The sequence below is a fragment of the Coregonus clupeaformis genome, chromosome 7, assembly GCF_020615455.1.
Source record: "Coregonus clupeaformis isolate EN_2021a chromosome 7, ASM2061545v1, whole genome shotgun sequence".
NCBI classification, from domain to species: Eukaryota; Metazoa; Chordata; class Actinopteri; order Salmoniformes; family Salmonidae; genus Coregonus; species Coregonus clupeaformis.
The window spans coordinates 15,247,430-15,269,019 of NC_059198.1; the positions used below are offsets into that span (position 1 = coordinate 15,247,430).

Consider the following 21,590-nt stretch of genomic DNA (forward strand, 5'->3'; position numbering starts at 1 on the left):
CCCCCCCCTTCTTTTTACTTTTTTTTATTAGCAAATTATCCCATGACGACAGGATTTATTCAGCCAAAGAGCATGGACATCTTTTTTGGAGGGCCCAGGGAAGCAACAAAAGAATCAGGAGACTTTGTGGTCCACCTGCCTGGAGAATGATGAGGGTGTGTGGGGGGGGGTCTCCCCCATGCCTCCCCCTGCTCTCCTAAAGAACACCAATCACAGCATTGTTGTGGCCCAGTCGGCCCTTTTGAGCTGTCAGGCCAGGGGAGCGGGCGATGACATGAATGGCACACAGGATGAAGCCACCATTTAGCCAACCATGTGGGAACGCTAGCTACAGCTAGCTCCCCATCCAAGACGCCATCATTACAGCACCAAGCAAGCTCTCTCAACTCGGACAAAACTTACAGAGAAGAAGAAGAAGAGAGATCAGTAGAGAGAGGAGTGCACGTTGACAGAAAAGAGAGGGTAGTAGAATATATATTTTTTAAGTGAGAGATAACAAAGGAGCGAAAGAAAGGAAGAAAGCAAGAGAAAGGACAAAAAGGAAGAAACAAAAGCTTTGCCAATTTTTTCTTTCCACTGCTCAGATTTTTATTAAGTTAGGAAACTCCCCGGGACATATGTACACACACTGTCACATACTGTATGTGTATAACTACAATAAGCCCTAGGGCTTTTACTGAATATAAGTACTGTATTTTTATCATAATTACAAACCACAACTAATTGACTTCTGTTATCTACAGAATATATAAAAAATATAAAAAATGTTATAATCTTTAAAAAGAAAAAAAGTTGTATCTTTCCTCTTTGTTCTTTGTGTTCTGGAATTCGATTTGGGAGAGTGGACAGTAACGTCATTTCAAATGAAAATTGGAGTCTTCTAATGAAATTATAACCTCCAGGTCTTGCCAACATTTGAATCAATTAAGTCCAAAACAGCTTTGACTCAAAGCCTATCAGGTAAGGTTTTCCAATAACTTATTTCCATATGCTTTAATCACAAACAAAACCAAAACACTCAATCATGTTGTAATTGTATTGCAAAAGAAAACACTTCAGAGATACCTAAAGCTAAACAGCCCATAAATTCACCAATAACTGCCCCTCCTACTTAATTTTCACTTTTCGCTAGCCTTCACTTTTTCAGTTCTAATAGCATGCTGTGGCAGAGGGATGTCCTACAGGGTTTCCCTGCGTGGGTTCAGGGGCCACTACTCCTCTGCAGCATGACGGGGGAAATATTTGCCTGGGCCTTCCTGAGAAGAGCTAGCCACTGGTGTTCCACAGCTGCTCACAATTACCTTTTGTTTGTATGGGGAGGGAGCGGGGACAGCAGGGCTACAAGGGTTAAAGTTGACGGGGTGTAAGGTTACACCTGATAAGAGGTTATGAGTTCTGGGGCCACTTGGGGAATGTGCTGTCATTATAACCTGCACAAAGAATGTGTAAGCTATCTTACGATTCTCAGAGATAGGGATCTAGAAGAGTGCTTCTCTCTTTCTCTGTGGATAAGTATCATCCCCTCATATCTCTCTCTCTCTCTCTCTCTCTCTCTCTCTCTCTCTCTCTCTCTCTCTCTCTCTCTCTCTCTCTCTCTCTCTCTCTCTCTCTCTCTCTCTCTCTCTCTCTCTCTCTCTCTCTCTCTCTCTCTCTCTCTCTCTCTCTCTCTCTCTCTCTCTCTCTCTCTCTCTCTCTCTCTCTCTCTCTCTCTCTCTCTCTCTCTCTCTCTCTCTCTCTCTCTCTCTAATGATCTTGGATTAGAATAGTCTTTCTTCCTTGTTTACCTACTCTTATCCTTTCATAAGCCCAGCTATGGACCCTATTGTGTGTGACTCCATCAGTTTTGGATGATTGCGGGAGCGAGCTTCCAAGACAAGCCTTATGACATTTAGTAATTACCGAAGCTTTACAAAGAAAAATCTGCAATCACCAGAGCCAAATTACATCCATGCTTTTTCCACACCATAAAACTTTTTTCCCTCTTCCCCCCTTTAATTAATAAAATAGTGTTGGCCATCTGGGAATCAGTAAGAGAGGGAGTTCCCAAGATGCATCGGGATGTATTCCCCCCTACACATCACCCCACCCCGCTCAACTTCCTGCTATAACTAGCATATGGAGAGAGAGTGAGAGAGAGAGAGCGAGAGAGAGCGATAGACCCTCGGAGTCATTAACCCTCTCCTGGAGTGTTTGAAGTCTCCTGCCATGGACCTGGAAAGATAACATTTGACATCCTACAACTCAGACGGAAACCTAGGGTTACAGAGTGCTCTCTCTCTCTTTCTCCGCGGAAACCCCTAACTCTACTCCACCCCCCGAACCTCCCCGAACCCCTCGATCCCCCTCAATCCCCCTCCTCCCCAAAAAAACTCAAACCTTCACTCTTACAGCTCAGGCTAATGAGCACAGCTGCAACTTAAGTCATGGTCATTTCTCCTCTGGGTTTGTTATGACTTTTGTCTGGCAGTCCCAGTCACTCCTGGAGAAAAACGTATTTTGTTATCTAATATTCTTCATTTCTGCAGCTGTGTCATGAGAGCCAAAAAACTGAATGATGAAAATCAGAATGAGTCCACAGTCAAAATCTACATCTCTTTTGGTGTGTCTTCAAGATGTTGCATATGTTGCATATGAACTCAACCTCTTACAGAATAGCCTTGTTTTGGACATTACACATAATTGAGTATGACTGATATGCATTCAGAAAACATTTGTATAAACATAATCCACTCACATCTTGCATTCCACTACAAACATCATTCTAAATGAAGAAACACCAATATCTCAACTTTATGACCAAACCATTCAACTGATTGTAAGAGAGAGAGACAAAACAAGAAATAGACAGGAGAGAGATGGAAGGAACCAGTGAGGAAGAGAACAAGAGAGAGGATCAGAGGGGGTAAGGAAGGAGGGATAAGATAAGTTAGACTCTTACCGTTTGACGTAGTGCTAGAGGCCACAGCCTTCTCGCTGATGTCGGCACGCGCCGACGAGCTCTTGGTCGCCACGATGGTCTCCACCCTCTTCTTCTTCTCAGCTGCAGAACTGGCCTGTGACTGGGTTTCCATGACGACTGCTCATTCCTCAGCACCTCATGGAGACAGGACACCTGGGGAAGGGGGTGACAGAGAGAGGGGACAGGTAAGTACCCCAACCAAGAGGAGACCAATAATGTAGTGTCCCATTATAGTACACCATTAGTGCACACTGTCTCATCACAGACTTTCCCAACATTCTCTCCAGATACATTGGTCTCTCTGAGTGAGGATGGTCCAATATCTATCATAGTAAAACGGTATTATTATTATTATTATTATTATTTTTGCTTTGTTTAAGCTTCAAGCCATTGTTAAACAACCAATGTTTTAACAAGATCAAAGATGAAGCATCATTGAATTGCTCAAAAAGTTTATGTCACACTCTCTCTCAACAATAGAGGTGCAACAGTATGCCTCCACCTCTTGATAAACTAACTGTATTGAATTAAAGGCATGAAATCTAAAAGCTTTGAAAAGAAAACAATCCCATGGTACTGACATTCATGTTTGCTGACCTCTGACCTCTATACCATAAGGAAGTCCTCCCAGCCAATCCCATTTTATCCCCAGCCACAGTGAAGGCTATGGGTCAATCCACCAGCTCCACTGTGTTTATTTTCCCTCATAATTGTTATGTTTGATCTGCCCACTGGCCTCTCAATGCACCCAACGGCCTTATAGTATTCCGGTAACTTTCCCCAAATGTCCAGGTTTTCCACAAATCTTGGAATAAGCAGAAAATCTGGGAATCCTTCAACTTGAATTTCTGTAAAACCTGGACATTTTTGACCTTTTTCAACCCTACAAACAGGACAGCGAGTTAACTTCTCGTCTCACCCAAGTTTGAACTATGACAAAGTCACCTTCCAGTAACCAAGGGAATGAAGCTCTATATGTTTTATTTCAAAGTATATTAGTTAAAGAAGTTGCTGTACAATAAGTTTTGGGTTATATCTTAGAGTACATGGAAGTGAAGGTTGTGGATAGGTACGTACTGAGAATTCCTCCTCTTTCAGAGAGAAAGAAGTGACTAACCTTCAGGGGATACTACAGAGAAACATTCACAACCCCAAAAATGAAGGCTTGTCTGGGGGTCCTTTTGGGAATAATATGCTGCCAGGCAATGTCTCCTTCTCTCGAAGAATAAACTTTGTTTCGGTTCATTCTGTCTCTCCGTTTTAAAGGGGTACATAGATTTTTTTACTTAAATCCCAGATTGCCCCTTTAAGGAGTTCAGCCAACAGTCTATAGTAGCACACCATCTCAGTTCAGAACCTTGATTTGTCTCCCCTGAACCCTAGCCATGGAGACAGCAACCCAACATGGTGCTAAACCACAACTTAAAACATGGGATAATTTAAATCCACTGCAAGGCCTTCTCTTCAGGGGTGACATGCACCCAAAAATCTGAGGGGGCATAAAGTACTTGAGGATGCCGAGGGTTGTCCAGAGGGGGGCTGAATTTTGCATTTTTCAAACACCTGAAACAACTTTTTCATGCAATCTAGAGCCATAATCATTATGCTTAATTCTATTTAAGTCTATTTTTCTGCATATCTAAGCATACCTCTTGAACTGTCTGTATCCTCCTGACTGGTGGTTCTTTTTTTTAAGAAACAAAATATGCTTCTCTGCATCTCTGCAAAAATCTTGGTAAAAGATTGAACATCAAATCAAAATCAAATTTTATTTGTCACATGCGCCGAATACAACAGGTATAGACCTTACCGTGAAATGCTTACTTACAAGCCCTTAACCAACAATTCAGTTCAAGAAATAGAGTTAAGAACATATTAACTAAATAAACTAAAGTAAAACATAAAATAAAAAGTAACACAATAAAATAACAATAACGAGGCTTTATACAGGGTGTACCGGTACCGAGTCAATGTGCGGGGATACAGCTAAGTCGAGGTAATTTGTACATGTAGGTAGGGGTAGAGTGACTATGCATAGATAATAAACAGCGAGTAGCAGCAGTGTAAAAACAAAGGGGTGGCCATTTGATTAATTGTTCAGCAGTCTTATGGCTTGGGGGTAGAAGCTGTTAAGGAGCCTTTTGGACCTAGACTTGTCACTCCGGTACCGCTTGCCGTGCAGTAGCAGAGAGAACAGGCTATGACTTGGGTGACTGGAGTCTTTTACAATCTTTTGGGCCTTCCTCCGACACCGCCTAATATTTAGGTCCTGGATGGCAGGAAACTTGGCCCCAGTGATGTACTGGGCTGTACGCACTACTCCACTACTCAATGTATGCAGTGATCAGGCCTACCACTGTTGTGTCGTCAGCAAACATAATGATGGTGTTGGAGTCGTGCTTGGCCACGCAGTCGTGGGTGAACAGGGAGTACAGGAAGGGACTAAGCACCCCTGAGGGGCCCAAGTGTTGAGGATCAGTGTGGCAGATGTGTTGTTGCCTACCCTTACAACCTGGGGGCGGGCCGTCAGGAAGTCCAGGATCCAATTGCAGAGGGAGGTGTTTAGTCCCAGGGTCCTTAGCTTAGTGATGAGCTTTGTGGGCACTATGGTGTTGAACGCTGAGCTGTAGTCAATGAACAGCATTCTCACATAGGTGTTCCTTTTGTCCAGGTGGGAAAGGGCAGTGTGGAGTGTGATTGAGATTGCGTAATCTGTGGATCTGTTGGGGCGGTATGCGAATTGGAGTGGGTCTAGGGTTTCCGTGATGAGGTGTTGATGTGAGTCATGACCAGCCTTTAAAAGCACTTCATGGCTACCGACGTGAGTGCTATGGGGCGGTAGTCATTTAGGCAGGTTACCTTCGCTTTCTTGGGCACAGGGACTATGGTGGTCTGTTTGAAACATGTAGGTATTACAGACTCGGTCAGGGAGAGGTTGAAAATGTCAGTGAGAACACTTGCCAGTTGGTCTGTGCATGCTCTGAGTACACATCCTGGTAATCCGTCTGGCCCCGCTGCCTTGTGAATGTAGACCTGTTTAAAGGTATTGCTCACATCGGCTATGGAGAGCGTGATCACACAGTTGTCCGGAACAGCTGGTGCTCTAATGAATGCTTCAGTGTTGCTTGCCTCGAAGCGAGCATAAAAGGCATTTAGCTCCTCTGGTAGTCTCGCGTCACTAGGCAGCTCGCAGCTGGGTTTCCCTTTGTAGTCCGTAATAGTTTGCAAGCTCTGCCACATCCGACGAGCGTCAGAGCCGGTGTAGTAGGATTCAATCTTAGTCCTGTATTGACGCTTTGCCTGTTTGATGGTTCGTCTGAGGGCATGGTGGGATTTCTTATATGCGTCGGGATTAGTGTCCAGCTCCTTGAAAGCGGTGCGGATGTTGCCTGTAATCCATGGCTTCTGGTTGGGATATGTACGCACGGTCACTGTGGGGACGACGTCGTCGATGCACTTATTGATGAAGCCGGTGGCTGAGGTGGTATACTCCTCAATGCCATTGGATGAATCCCGGAACATATTCCAGTCTGTGCTAGCAAAACAGTCCTGTAGCGTAGCATCCGCATCATCTGACCACTTCCATGTTGAGCAAGTCACTGGTACTTCCTGCTTTAGTTTTTGCTTGTAAGCAGGAATCAGGAGGATAGAATTATGGTCAGATTTGCCAAACGGAGGGCAAGGGAGAGCTTTGTACACGTCTCTGTGTGTGGAGTAAAGATGGTCTAGAGTTTTTTTTTCCTCTGGTTGCAAATGTGACATGCTGGTAGAAATTAGATAAAACTGATTTAAGTTTGCCTGCATTAAAGTCCCCGACCACTAGGAGCGCCGCTTTTGGATTAGCATTTTCCTGTTTGAGTCATTTAGCAGACGCTCTTATCCAGAGCGACTTACAGTTAGTGAGTGCATACATTTTCATACTGGCCCCCTGTGGGAAACGAACCCACAACCCTGGCATTGCAAGCGCCATGCTCTACCAACTGAGCTACAGGGGACTATATAGATGAAAACTCTCTTGTTAGATAGTGTGGTCTACAGCTTATCATGAGGTACTCTACCTCAGGCGAGCAATACCTCGAGACTTCTTTAATATTAGACACTGCGCTCCAGCTGTTATTGACAAATAGACACACACCCCCATCCCTTGTCTTACCAGATGTAGCTGTTTTGTCCTGCCGATGCACGGAAAACCCAGCCAGCTCTATATTATCTGTGTCGTCATTCAGCCACGACTCGGTGATACATAAGATATTACAGTTTTTAATGTCTGTTGGTAGGATAATCTCTACGGAGATCATCCAGTTTATCTTCCAATGATTGCACGTTGGCCAATAGAACGGATGGTAGAGGTGGGTTACCCACTCACCGACGAATTCTCACAAGGCAACCCGATCTCCGCCCCCTGTATTTCCGTATTTTCTTCACGCGAATAACGGGGATTTGGGCCTGGTCTTGGGGAAGCAGTATATCTTTCACGTCGGACACATTAAAGAAAAACTCTTCGTCCAGTTCGAGGTGAGTAATCGCTGTTCTGATATCCAGAAGCTCTTTTCAGTCATAAGAGACGGTAGCAGCAACATTATGTACAAAATAAGGTACAAACAATGCGAACAAACTAACAAAATAGCACAGTTGGTTAGGAGCCCGTAAAATGGCAGCCATCCCCTCCGGCGCTATTATTAATAAATGAGTCTTATTGTACATTTAGTTAGTGCTTGCTTTTCTAAAGTCTACCAACCTTGCCAGCAGGCTTGCCAGCTAAGATAGTTAGACAAGCTAGCTACTCTAACTTTATTTATATCCTGAAATGGCTTCTTGGTAGCTAGTTATGAGGTTGGGAGATTGGACACCTGTCTGGGTTAGCTAAAGCCAACTTCATACAATTGCTAAGTGGCTGGTATTACAGATATATATATTTTTGTCTGTATTTTTTTTCATTCATTTTTTATGACAAATCTGAGGGGGCAATATTTAGTCTGTGCAAAAATTTTCTTTCAGATAAAGTCAAACATAGCGCGTTTTGTTAGTTTTTTTCCAACCCTCCTGAAAAAACTCAGTCTGCAGTCCATTCTGAGCCGACAACAACATCTGTAAGCAATCGTGGTGTTACCACAAAAAAAACAGCACAATTACTCCTCGACCAATCTAAACAGAATTAAACAAGAGCTCTTCCTCTAATCACGCCCACATGAATACATGTGTACCATGTCACTCCAGACTTCGTTTCTCCCTTTCTACAACAGATCTCATCTCAAATCACTGGTATGCGTTTGATAGAATGAGTGTTTAAGTTTTGGGTTAGATTCAGGGCTTTTTAAATTTTGGGGAGAACAACAAGTGTGTGTGTGTGTGAGAGAGAGAGAGAGAGAGAGAGAGAGAGAGAGAGAGAGAGAGAGAGAGAGAGAGAGAGAGAGAGAGAGTTCCTGAGCTCTCGATCGATTCAGGTCCTGGGTCGAGAGAGACAGCAAGCCGCTCAACCCCTTTCAGCGGCCTGCAACCATAGAAACTCAAACGTGAGGCGCTCCTCGACTGACAGTCCATCTCAGGCAGAGGGGAGATCAGACAATAGTCAGGTTGTTTCTGCCCTCCTTTAAATTACACGCTACACCGTTCTGACGATTGAACTTCTTGCAAAAGAGAAGAAGAAGAGAAAAGAGAAGAAAAGGGCGAATGGAAAGAAACTCCTTTACACCCCATTATAGACTGGCCCTTGACCTGCCCGTGCTTTTGCCGGTGTGTGCGTGTGTGCATGCGCTCCCTTCCTTGTTTGAGCCCTCAAACCTCTCTGCCTCCTCCCAGGTGAGTCAGAGGAGAGGAGGAGAAAAAGAGAGAAAGAAAAGGTTGGAAGAAAGGAGGGAGGGAATGTTCAGATTCAGAAGGGGGAAATGTACTGGGGGAGGAGTGAGGGGTGAGGAAAAAGCAGGGGCATAAACATTCCATTGGTAGAGCAAATATTCACAGCTCCTGGCCACTCAAGCGTGGCTGACCGCCCTTTTGTGTTCCACGAGGCGGTCGGAGCGGTCCGTGGTTCCAGAGCAGCAATTAAAAGCAGGACCTTTTCACCCATAATCCCTCTGACCTGGACGCCACCACTACACCCAATCACCCCATCCTGCAGGTGTTACTCTCTGTCTGTTTCTTTCTGTTTTTCTTTTAATCTCTCTTTTTCTACTTCTTGGTACCTTTTATCAGCGTCTTCACATGCAAGCAATGTAACTGATATCTGATTTTGAACACCTGAGTTGTGTTTTCTGGACACATACAGTACGTGGGGCACAGAGTTTTTCCTATGTGACCCACCTGACCAGGGAAAACTCTGGGCCCTAGTTATAACCTAATCTAGTTATAACCATTATCATTACTGAGTAAGTCATAAGTATGTCATATTGTAAATACATGCAGGATGTGCCATTTCTGAAGATTCCAATATAGGCCAGGAAATGCTAATGATATTTTCTATCCTGAGGATTTGTCTCATGGAGGCACATAATATTATACAGTACTTTTGAAAGTCATGATACTGTATGTTGTCATGTACTGTAGGGCATCTAACCTGAACCTTAGCTGTTAGAGAATACACACTAATCTACTTACATGTCAATACCCACTGGGCACAAACGTCAATTTAACATCTATACCACGTTGGTTGAACGTAATTTCATTGAAATGATGTAGAAACAGCGTTGATTCAACCAGTGTGTGCCCAGTGGGTAGAAAATCAAATACTCCACCACTTTCGCATGAGACATCACAAAAATAACCAACATTTTACAGAGGCTGTATAATTTTCATTCTCTGTCTGTTTAACAGAAGGGTTGGTCTTTGCATGCTCAGTAAGCACCTTACAAAAGAAGGCATTATGAACTACGCATCGGTTGCAGTCGTTACCCAAAATAAATGTAAATTTCATATTAATGTTTATTCCTTGAAATGACTGTCCCACACTCAATTAGTGTAGGGAGAATGAAAGGGTGTATCTTTATTTGTGTGTCACCATAATCCTTTCCCACAGAAAGGGAGGCGATTAAACAGGTTTAAAATACCATTCAGACTGTTGGTAAGAAAAAAAACATTCTTATTTTATAAGCACATTAAGCAAATCAATTTAACATAAATTATACGCTTTGGTGACAAAGGCTCCGAGTTGAAAGTCATCTGCAAATGGTGCACATCAAAGTCAAACACCGAAATAAACTTTTGCCTTTGATTGAAAAGAGAATCTGTGTTTTCTCTTCACACCGGGTTAAACAAAAAGCTACAAACATTGCCTTTGAAAAATCATTTTATTTTTGTAACTGCTTAAGGAGACCATTATCGAAGAAATCAAACTAGTCACAATCTATTGTTGTCCTGAATTTACATAGTATGGAAACTTATATAAACTAAAATAATATTTGGGATAAAAATGCTGAGGGTGTACATCCAAATGGAGGGGGGGGGGGGCAGCACGGTGCCAGGGGATCCCTGAGGGGGGGACTGGCAGGGCTGCAGCATTCATCATCATTACATCAGCGACCACCGAGATCCTTTATCTGACGCTCATCAACAGTGCACAAACACACTACAGCACAGAGAGAGGGGGAGAGACGCAGAGGGGGAGGGAGAGATAGAGGGGCAGAGGAGATGGGATAAATAGAGAGAGGGAGAGAGGGACGAAGAGAGATAAAGATAAGGGGAGAAATAGGGAAAGAATGGAAAAAGAGAGGAATATGAGAGGAAAAAGGTAACAAGCCGTATCATTCCATCAATTGAGGAAAAAGTTAGATCTGGAAAGAGTGAGGAGGTACACGTGCATGCGTGTGTGTGTGTGTGTGTGTGTGTGTGTGTGTGTTTGCACTTTGTACAGCTATGCCATCAACATTAAGAGCTCAAGCACAGCTGGAATAACTAAAACACTGTGGGGTGAGGAGGAGGTAGCGGGTATAACCAGAACCCCTCTGCAAGATTAGCTGAATCAAGCAATAAAACAGAATGCTCTGCCTGGACCATGTGTTTGCTTTGGAGAGGGATGGGGGGGTTTGAAGGATAGGGCCCTATAAAGGAGCACACAGAAACCAAGGATTCGTCCCAAATGGCACCATATTCCCTATTTATTCCCCATATCCTTCTAACCCCCCCCCCCCAAATTGTAAAGTGGTTATCCCACTGGCTATAGGGTGAACGCACCAATTTGTGAGTCGCTCTGGCTAAGAGCGTCTGCTAAATGACGTTAATGTGCCCTTGAGCAAGGCACTTAACCCTAATTGCTCCTGTAAGTCGCTCTGGATAAGAGTGTCTACTAAATGACTAAAATGTAAATGTAAATGTTAATACACTACTTTCGACCAGGATCCATAGGGCTCTGGTCAAAAGTAGTGCACTATATAAGGAATAGTGTGTCATTTGGGACGCAAGCCCGAGAGAAACAGCTGAGAGGTGGAGCGGTTAGCAAACCTCAAGTGTGGCCAAATGATCGGAGGTTGGCGGTTCAATCCCCAGGTCAATACCTATATTGAAGAGACTAGAGAGACGTTCACAATTACAAGCTCAATGGTGTCATTGACTGAATAGCACATACTTAGGTTGCCATGCTGTGTGCAATACTGCATTGATGGGGATATGGGGATGCCCTTGGCCCTATGGGAGGGGAACAGGAAGGGGGGTTCTCTGCTGGATGGAGCATTTGGGTGGTGGGTCCCATTCAAAAGGGATGAGACTTAACATTGTGCCCAGATGGCACTTAGTCTGGCCTACAGCTGATGGGGGATCGTCCCCTGATGTAAGGGATATTTAGTAGCAATTAGTTACGCCTCACCACACACACACACACACATACCATTCAACTTGTTCAGTCTAGCCCTTTCTCACCCTTTTGTGTTCAGTGACATGGTCGGGCTATTTCAACTCTAAGTCGTTTACATCTTTAGATATTGTTCTATCAGAGTGGGCGACACCACATCTTGACATCTGAACTGTTTGTGGGGAAATGAGTACTAGATGAAGTGACTAATGAACAAGACCTGAAATGGAGGGGTGAAATAGCTATGTTTCTGGTCTGTTATTCATCAAAGAAGTACGTCAACATCTCAGATACACCTCAAGAGGAATAATTTCAACAAAACAGGGGCTTTTTGTCCGAAGTATCAAATCCATGCAGTTATTTGGGAGTGGGTAGGTGCGACTGCAAAGCATGTGTGAGAGGGTTGGTTTACATTTTGTTGTCAAGGACAAACAGTGCAACAACGCAGCCCATCGGTGGCTTTCGGCGGAGCTAATGCGATTATGCTCGTTGCGCGCCTCCGTCTCCCAGACCTCTCTACTTAAGATGCTTTGGAGGACTGGTGAGGGACCGTGTGTCGTTTCACACAGCAACGAGCTGAGTGCATCTTACATTCCTGGGTAACAAACCCACACGATGTAATCTTAATGCTTACACAACGCCTCTTTTGCGCTTGCTACCCAGTAGATAAGGGGCAAATAAAGCATTGGGCCACAATGGAAACCTCCAGCGTTCCTCCGGCGTTCCCCGCTCCCCCAGCCCTCCGCCTATTAGCTTATTTCTTTCTTTATTTTGCACTGTATTTGTTTGAGTAGTGTACTGGTGTACTAAGAGCAACTGGGACCCCAAAAGTCCCCAAGACTGAAACAATGGGAAAAGCAGTCAGCCTTTTCCCTTGGTGGAGCAGTTATGTGGTATCGGGTTGCTCTCTCTCTCACTTTTACTTTTGACTCGATTCATTTCCCCCCACGATGCCACAGAGTCTCTGTTCTATACACTTTCTGCACTTCGCATGAAAGAGAGAAAAGATGCTAGTTCAGGTATTTCGTTTCCAAGCAGAACCCAACAATTGCAAACTGATATCCAGGTAAAACACAGTACGGCAGCCAAGAAATACAATACATGAAGTTGAGCCATCATTTGTCCGTAATTCCTAAACCAGTATGTGGGCCCTTGAGATGTTTGTCCATTTTGACTTCAATCCCACAACAATGCTTATTATACAAATAAGCCTCTTTCCAACTTGCTCCTAGCCATTCATTTCAACTAAATACAAGTTTGCTGCCTACATTCACCACTGAGTCTTTGGCCCTAAAATGGGGCTAAGTGACCGCATGGAATTGAAAGTGGAGGAAAGATTGAGGGTCGTATTGTCAGTGGGCCTCTCATCTTTAGCAAAGGCAGCGTCAGCCTATAGAGACACACTTCACACAACACTTTGGAAGGCTCTCAGCAAGACACCACGAAAGCTGAACCTACTCTACCTCCACATCTCTCCTGTGCTTTGCTTAGTATGTTTACCACCGTGTTTTTCACTATGGGTATCTCAGCATGTGTCAAAATGAGAGAGAGATGCGCTCTACTGTATTTGAGAGTGTGTGAGCCTTTCTGTGTGCGAGTGTATGTACACTGTATGGGCTTGTGTGACTTTCCATCTACAAGTGTATGTGTGCACAGCATCAAGAAGAGAGGGGACCCCAGGGAGTGGAAGAGTGGAAGCAGAGGAATTCCTTTGCTGTTGAAAAACGCACATACACTAATACACACACACACACCTCATAGTGAGTGGGATCAAGCAGAGGGATGGTAGGGGGGCTGTAGAGGGAGCAGGTAAGGCTTTGAGAGGGGGTCTCCTTGCATGGCTCTGGGGACCATAGAACTTCCTCCTCTCCTCCATCTCTCCCTTCATCCCTCCCTCCCTTCACCCCTCTGTCTCCACAGGAGGCCTTCCTCTCCATGTCTCCACATACAACTACTCACATTCATAAAGACCTCTAGATGGCTAATACAGTTTGTCCACATACAGTAGCACTTCCATTCATATTTGTATATTCATCTCTAATGCAATGTCTCCATAGAAGTTCCATTCATATCATTAGACTTGTAGACTTGTATCATTGCATTAAGCAGACATCCTTCCCAAGATAATGTACGTACATAGTTGATTTACAGTCAACTCATACGTCTGGAGATTTGTTGTTGTTGTCGAGCAGTAGCAAATACACTATATATACAAAAGTATGTGGACACACCTTAAAATTAGTGGATTCTGCTATATCAACCACACCTGTTGCTGACAGGTGTATAAAATCGAGCACACAGTCATGCAATCTCCATAGACAAACATTGGCAGTAGAATGGCCTTACTGAAGAGCTGTGACTTTCAACGTGGCACCGGCATAGGATGTCACCTTTCCAACAAGTCAGTTCGTCCCATTTCTGCCCTGCTAGAGCTGTCCCGGTCAACTGTAAGTGCTGTTATTGTGAAGTGGAAACATCTAGGAGCAACAATGGCTCAGCCACGAAGTGGTAGGCCACACAAGCTCACAGAATCGGACCGCTGAGTGCTGAAGCACGTAGCGCGTAAAAATGTGACTCTGGAGCAGTGGAAACGCGTTCTCTGGAGTGATGAATCACGCTTCACCATCTGGCAGTCCGACGGATTAATCTGTGTTTGGTGGATGCCAGGAGAACGCTACCTGCCCCAATGCATAGTGCCAACTGTAAAGTTTGGTGGAGGAGGAATAATGGTCTGGGGCTGTTTTTCATGTTTCGGGCTAGGCCCCTTAGTTCCAGTGAAGGGAAATCTTAACGCTACAGCATATAATGACATTCTAGACAATTCTGTGCTTCCAACTTTGTGGTAACAGTTTGGGGAAAGCCCTTTCCTGTTTCAACATTACAATGCCCCCGTGCACAAAGCGAGGTCCATACAGAAATGGTTTGTCGAAGAAGAACTTGACTGGCCTGCACAGAGCTCTGACCTCTACCCCATCGAACACCTTTGGAATGAATTGGAACGCCGACTGCGAGCCAGGCCTAATCGCCCAACATCAGTGCCCGACCTCACTAATGCTCTTGTGGCTGAATGGAAGCAATTCCCAGCAGCAATGTTCCAACATTTAGTGGAAAGCCTTCCCAGAAGAGTGGATGCTGTTATAGCAGCAAAGGGTGGACCAACTCCATATTAATGCCTATGATTTTGGAATGAGATGTTCCATATACTTTTGGTCATGTAGTGTATATATATATTTTTTATGGCACATGAGACACCGGTCTTATTCGCGCCCATCTCAGTGAACTAATCCATTGTGGAGGCCGCAGGGATGGCACAGTCCAAGAAGAACGGGAGTGTGGCTAAGATGCACAATGCACGTCTCACTCCAGAATGCGCTCTCTCCCGCCAATTTGTTCACATTAATTGTTTCATAACTTAATTGTGTGAATTGTTTGCATTTGATTGTTAGTGAATCAATTCCTCATTACATATATCACCAGTATTACATTTACCATGAATTCCTTTAATTTCTAATCTACAATGTTTGTTTGGTTACGGTAATTTCTGTTAATGCATTCAATATTTTATTATTCCAGTCTTTTACCGTTCTCGTTGTCGGAGTGGACATGTTGTTTTGGTTTATTTCATTCCATTTACGATTTTTGTCAATTTAGTCATTGTCTTTTGTTTGGAGCGCTCCTGTCAATGTTGAGTAAGACCTGCACCTGATTACGCATAGAAAGAAGTAGGTCTATAGGCTACCTGGCCTGCGCGCAAATGTAGACTTATAAATGTGGCTTATAAAATATTTTGAGGGCCCAGAATATTTTATACAATGTTTCAAGTTTGTTGCAGACAGGCCATGCATAGCCAATGTGATTTATAGGATATTTATTTTTATCAGGATATGTTCTACCTGAAGGCTGCAATGTTTTTATTTGTTGGCTTTATGTAGGTTATTTTTACATAGTTGGCAATGGCAATAGAAGTTACTTCTTAGGTTTGTATCATTTTCATTTAGATTTGGATAGAATTTTGATTAACCACATGACAATGATTTTGAGATACGAAGACGTTGTTATAAATTAAATGAAACTGTTCCACAAAAATCTGCATATGAAAACCATAACTGGCACGCAGATTGGTAGAAATAGTCAGATAAATTGGTATTCCACATGAGAAAGGTTGCCGACTCCTCGTGTAGCCTATTACCAGGAACTTCAGGAGAGTAACGGCAGAATCTACAAAAGCCAGCAGGAGTGGGAGTAGGATGGTTGAGTCAGGTTAAGGTTTTTTTCTTCTGGTCATCTTGATCTCTGGCTCCGTCTTGAGTGATTTGTGTCTTATTTCATCAAACAGTGATTTTAAAGCATCGGACAAGCTCAATGCATATACTTGATTTTATTAAAACACATAGGGTGTGTCTATATATGGAAAAATACAATCTAGACCAATCGATTGGTCGAAAGAACAGACAACTTTCAGTCGACCAAGATTATTTTTAGTCGGGGACAGACCTTCTGGGTGCATCCCAAATGGTATCCTATTCATAGTGCAATACTTTTGACCAGAGGCCTATGGCTATGGTCAAAAGAAGTAGGGAACAGGGTGCCATTTGGGATGCAGACACAGAGGCAGTTCCAGTGGAGTGATGGAGTTGTTGCTTCAACTTCCCCCAGACCGTGTCCGTCTGTCTGTCCAGAGGCTGAGCCACAGGTTACTGGCCCCTCTCTCATTTCCACACTCTAATCCCCCTGTTCCCTCTGGGCTCTCCTACTCTCCCTCTGTCTCTGTCTCTGTCTATTTTTCCCCTCTCTATCTTTCCATCGCTCTCTTTCTCTTTTCTATATCTGTCTTTTCCTTTCTTTCTCTCTATCTTTTTCCCCTCTCTTTCTCTCACAAATGTCTCGCTCCCCCCCTCCCCCTTTGCTCTCTCCTTCCTCTCTGTCACTGGTATAAACGGTACAACACAGACCAGAGTGAGTGGAGGAGAGGAGAGTAGTGAATGATGTGATTGATGACAGAGCAGGGCCTCTGCGGGGGAACAACAGCCAGGGGGCAGCGTGATAATAATGCAGCACAATAATCAACCCAACCCATGAAGCAGACAATCAGCAAGGCAAAGCAGGCAGTACAGGGCCCTATTAGGCAGGCCTCATCACGACGGCTAAGTGAGAAATTAGCCCTCGCCGAGCTCCGCGACGATTCATCAAGTCGCTGGCCCCCGACGCCCCCCTCAAGAAGTCATAATGTTTACTTAAAGACTCGCCGCCGTGCCCCGGAGGCGCGCTTTATTGGCTCTTATTAATTCTCTGTCCGGACCCTCGCGGCCGCCCCATTTAAAGTGTATTAGAGGGGGGATGATTGGACGAGATGAAGTCGCACTGGTGTTTGGCTCTCTGGCGATAAAGAGAGGGTGAAAGGGAGGGAGGGAGCGAGAGAGGGCAGACAGCAGGGCAAAATAAAGGAATGCCATTACATTGCAAAATGAAGTCCTGAAATTAGAACCTTTTATTTCTTTTTTTTTGGTACTTTTTACCCCTTTTTCGTGATAGCCAATTGGTAGTTACAGTCTTGTCCCATCGCTGCAACTCCCCTATGGTCTCGGGAGAGAAGGTCGAGAGCCATGCGTCCTCCGAAACAGCACCCTGCCAAGCCGCACTGCTTCTTGACACACTGCTCGCTTAACCCGGAAGCCAGCCCCACCAATGTGTCGGAGGAAACACTGTCCAGCTGGCGACCGAGGTCAGCTTGCAGGCGACCGGCCCGCCACAAGCAGTCGCTAAAGCGCGATGGGACAAGGAAATCCCGGCCGGCCAAACCCTCCCCTAACCCGGACGATGCTGGGCCAATTGTGCGTCGCCTCATGGGTCTCCCGGTCACGGCCAGCTGTGACACAGCCTGGGATCGAACCCAGGGCTGTAGTGACACATTTACATTTACATTTTAGTCATTTAGCAGATGCAGTGCCAGACCGCTGCGCCACTCGGGAGGCCCTGAATTAGACCCTTGTTCAATGGGAAGTGAGCGAGGGATGGAGGGATGGAGGGATGGAGGGAGAAGGAGAGGATGAACGGATGGAGGAAGTGAAAAAGGAGGAAAGGCATCCAATGGGCAATTGACTCACACATTCCACTCTACAGACGACGTGCAATTCTGATGATTCTATTTTATCATCTGTTCTCCTTCTATCAGGTGGATCCACTGAGACTGAGTCCCAAATGGCACCCCTATTCCCTATTTAGTGCACTACTTTTGATCAGGGCCTATAGGGCTCTGGTCAAAAGTAGTGTGCTATTTAGGGAATAGGGTACCATTTGGGACGCAGTCTGAGAAAATACCTTCAAACAGCCCCGGCCAAGAATGCCTGGTGAGTGCTCATGCTATCAGCATGCTATCAGAGCCCTAATAGTATTTTAACATGGCATGGCAGTGATGTACGGGGGAAGAAGCAGGAGAGGGAAGTGGGGGAGGTGGGCCTAGTTCATTTGTTGGGGCAGACGGAACTGAGGCTCACTTAATGAGGCGGCTAAGTAACTTCTCTTAAACCCCGCAATGCTATGAATCATGCGTATAAAACAAACTCTATGACTCGCCCAGGTTGTTCCAATTACCTATGATGCCGAGCAAGTTAAAAGCAAACACTTCCTTTATTCTGTTGTTTGGCATTTTTGATTGCGCTTGACAAAGTTCCATTCAGTAGATACACAGCCCAGACCATCGGTGCCATCAATCACTGACTTCAACTGACTTAAGCAGCAAGAGTTGAAGAAAAGACACATTGAAGCTGGGAGGTGAGACTACTGTACTGTAATATATTCTACTGTACTCTATTTTACTGTACTGTACTGTATTCTACTCTACTCTACACTACTCTACTGTACTGTACTCTACTTTACTGTACTCTACTGTGAATGCACCTATTTGTAAGTCGCTCTGGATAAGAGCGTCTTCTAAATGATGTAAATGTAAATGTAAATGTATGTACTCTACTGTACTGTACTCTAATCTACTGTACTGTAATCTACTCTACTGTACTGTACTCTAATCTACTGTACTGTAATCTACTCAAATTTACTGTACTGCACTCTACTTTACTGTACTGTAATCTACTGTACTGTACTGTACTGTACTGTACTGTACTGTACCAGGAGGATGGTTGAGGAAGTGGTAGATCAAAGGAAGTAGAGACACAGAGGAGTCCTAGTCAGAGACTCCCAGGCAGCTCAGCTCAGCCAGCTCCCCCATGGCTGACGTGTCTCCCAACAGCACCGCTAGTTTGGTAAGAAGACAACACTTCAGTCTCACTTTCATGAAAAGCCCCCCCATCAGAGCCTGCTCACTCTCACTCTCTCACACACAAACACTCACACGCTTACTCTCAGAGGGATTGGCGCTCCCCAAAGCACTCGTTTCCCTCCCACAGCGCCAGTAAGGTGCATCTACACACACACACACACACACACATGTCCCAGAGCTCGGCCTATAGGTCTACTGAAGTTGTACTTTATGTTTCAAAACACACACAAGTGAATACTGAATTCGAAGTTACTGCAAGTCCGGTAAAAAAGTATACATCTCATTCAAATCCGTACTCCATTGAGATATGCAATAACATCCACATGACTTATCATAAAACTCACAGCATTTCCAAGTGTGCAACAAAAACCTCCCCCTAAACTCAAAAGGGACATACAGACTAGCTCCAAAATGGCTCCCGAAAGAAAAGGCCACGAAAAAATGCAGGGAACAAGACGTGTAATTACACTGGCAGACCCCTCGGGCCCTGGAGCCGTCGTCAGTCAGGAAGCTAACCAACATCTGGCTGTGTTTACGCCTTTCAGCTGTTTGCGTTGCCGCCTCAAATAAATTCTGGGGGCCGTAAAGCCATCGCTTAGGACGCCTCCTAAACACTCGCCCCACTCGTTTACTACTCAGTTATCCCTCCAGACCAAGGTTGTATTCATTAGGGCACAAATCGTTTCAAAACGTGAGTGTTTCTTATTGGACAGGTCAAGGTTGTCCCTGTTTCAGTCCGTTTTCTTCCATTTGGTGCCCGATGAACACGGACCAAGGCTCCGGCACTATGCCAACGCTAGCATGCTAATACGCGCAAATAAAAACGTTGAGGAGGAAGCCTTCATTTGTGAGTTAGACGGGTGCCGGGGGTTAATTGGGAAACATGGGGAGCAGCTGGCACCGTTCTGGAGGTTGAGACAGGGATAATAAGTTCACCCTTTGCAGGAGAGACAGTCGGTGATGAATCAGATCAGAGGAACGGTGTACTGTAATCACACCCCTCTCTTTTTCTCTCTTTATTTTCCTCGTTCTCTCTCTCTTTCTGACAGGCAGAGACAGTCTGGCTCGCAGCTACACAATCTGGCACCTATCACACACAGGACTGGTTGGCAGTCACGGGAGAGGGCTCTCCCACGTTACCACACACATACAGAAACACACACACACACTCGAGCTAATCACTCACAAGCACAATAACTCTTACCTCTACGACATGGACCTACTTTATCAGTTTAAGGGTCGATGTATGTAAATGTTTTCCACAATGTATGTGTAAATGGCTTATTAGGCTGCGTTAGCTGGTTTGCATTGATCTCTACGCCAGAGGGAGAAATGGGAAGCTAGCTCAGAGCTGAACCATAATCACACCCCAGCTTGTTTCAATAAAGGCAACATTAACATATACCATCTCAAACACACTAAACCTTCCACCAGGACTCAGTATAAATACACACAAAACTCTACTGGATTACAGTGTAATCAAGCCCATATGTGATGGTCAGTATAACTTTGTGATTTTCTCTGAAGTCTCAAAATTGTGCGTGTCACTACAACTAGAATTCTACTAAATAATAGAACCCATATAGGAACTATTGGAACAATAGTTGTTGTTTTATTCTCATACTTCTGAGCCCATTAAAAGAAACAGAATATATAAAAATGGTGTATATAAAGTGTGTCCGAGTCCTGATCTAGGATCAGTCCCCCATGTGCATAATTCGAATCTTATTCATTATGATCTAAAAGGCTAAACTGATCCTAGATCAGCACTCACTGAGACTCAGTACAGTAGCAGAGGGAGTATTTGGGGTTGAAGGTGGCGCAGGTAGAGTCATAGGCAGTAATGGGAGGAGACAGCGACTTACAGAGCCACACAAAAGCCAAGCTTTATAAATAATTCCAAAAGCTAACAGGAACCCTTGTATGTGTGATGTGTGACTGCTGACTCCTCTCGACACACACACACACACACACACTCTCTCTCTCTCTTTTTCACACATACTCTCGCTCACACACACACCACCTCTCTTGAATAAGTCATCTCATACCCTCCTTTGGTTCTGGTTAGCAGTGACCAGTTAGGACCCATTCATTTTGGATAATCTTCTAAGAAAAAAATTTCTTCTCACAGTGCACATTTAACCCAATTTCGGAAAAATACACTCTCTCTCACACACACACACACACACACACACACGCACACTCTCGACACACACACACTCATGATGCATGGCGGCAAAGCAGCACACCGGAGACCTGTCTTGTAAATCTCTTTGTGAACGCAGCTTTGGGGGGTAGACAGGGCAGGGGCTTACATACTGAGCCTTGAGGTAGAGCTATAGACGCCACACCTCTAACGCTCTCTCTCCTTCTTCCATACTCTATCTCTCTTTCTCAAACCCACACCCTCTTTCTCCCTTTTTCTTTCTCTCTCTCTTTTTCTCCCCTCCTCTCTTTCACACACTCTCCATCACTCCTTCTCTTTCCCTCTTCTAGTTCTCTCTCCGTCCGACTAGCAGTCCCTGCTCCAGAGCAGCGTTGGTTGGTCCCACAGCCCCGCAGGCTCTACTAGCACC

The 21,590-nt window shown here is 44.7% G+C and overlaps 1 protein-coding gene across 3 annotated transcripts in view; it reads right to left on the reverse strand.

The window, feature by feature from the left end:
• LOC121569923 (transcriptional activator GLI3-like) overlaps positions 1 to 21,590 on the reverse strand; it is a 146,164-nt gene that overhangs the window by 117,425 nt on the left and 7,149 nt on the right. For all 3 annotated transcript variants that reach the window (XM_041881266.2, XM_041881267.2, XM_041881265.2), the window contains exon 2: positions 2,939 to 3,112. In XM_041881266.2, the coding sequence (XP_041737200.1) occupies positions 2,939 to 3,071 (133 nt within the window). In that variant the 5' untranslated portion in view covers positions 3,072 to 3,112. The remainder of the gene's footprint in view (positions 1 to 2,938; positions 3,113 to 21,590) is intronic.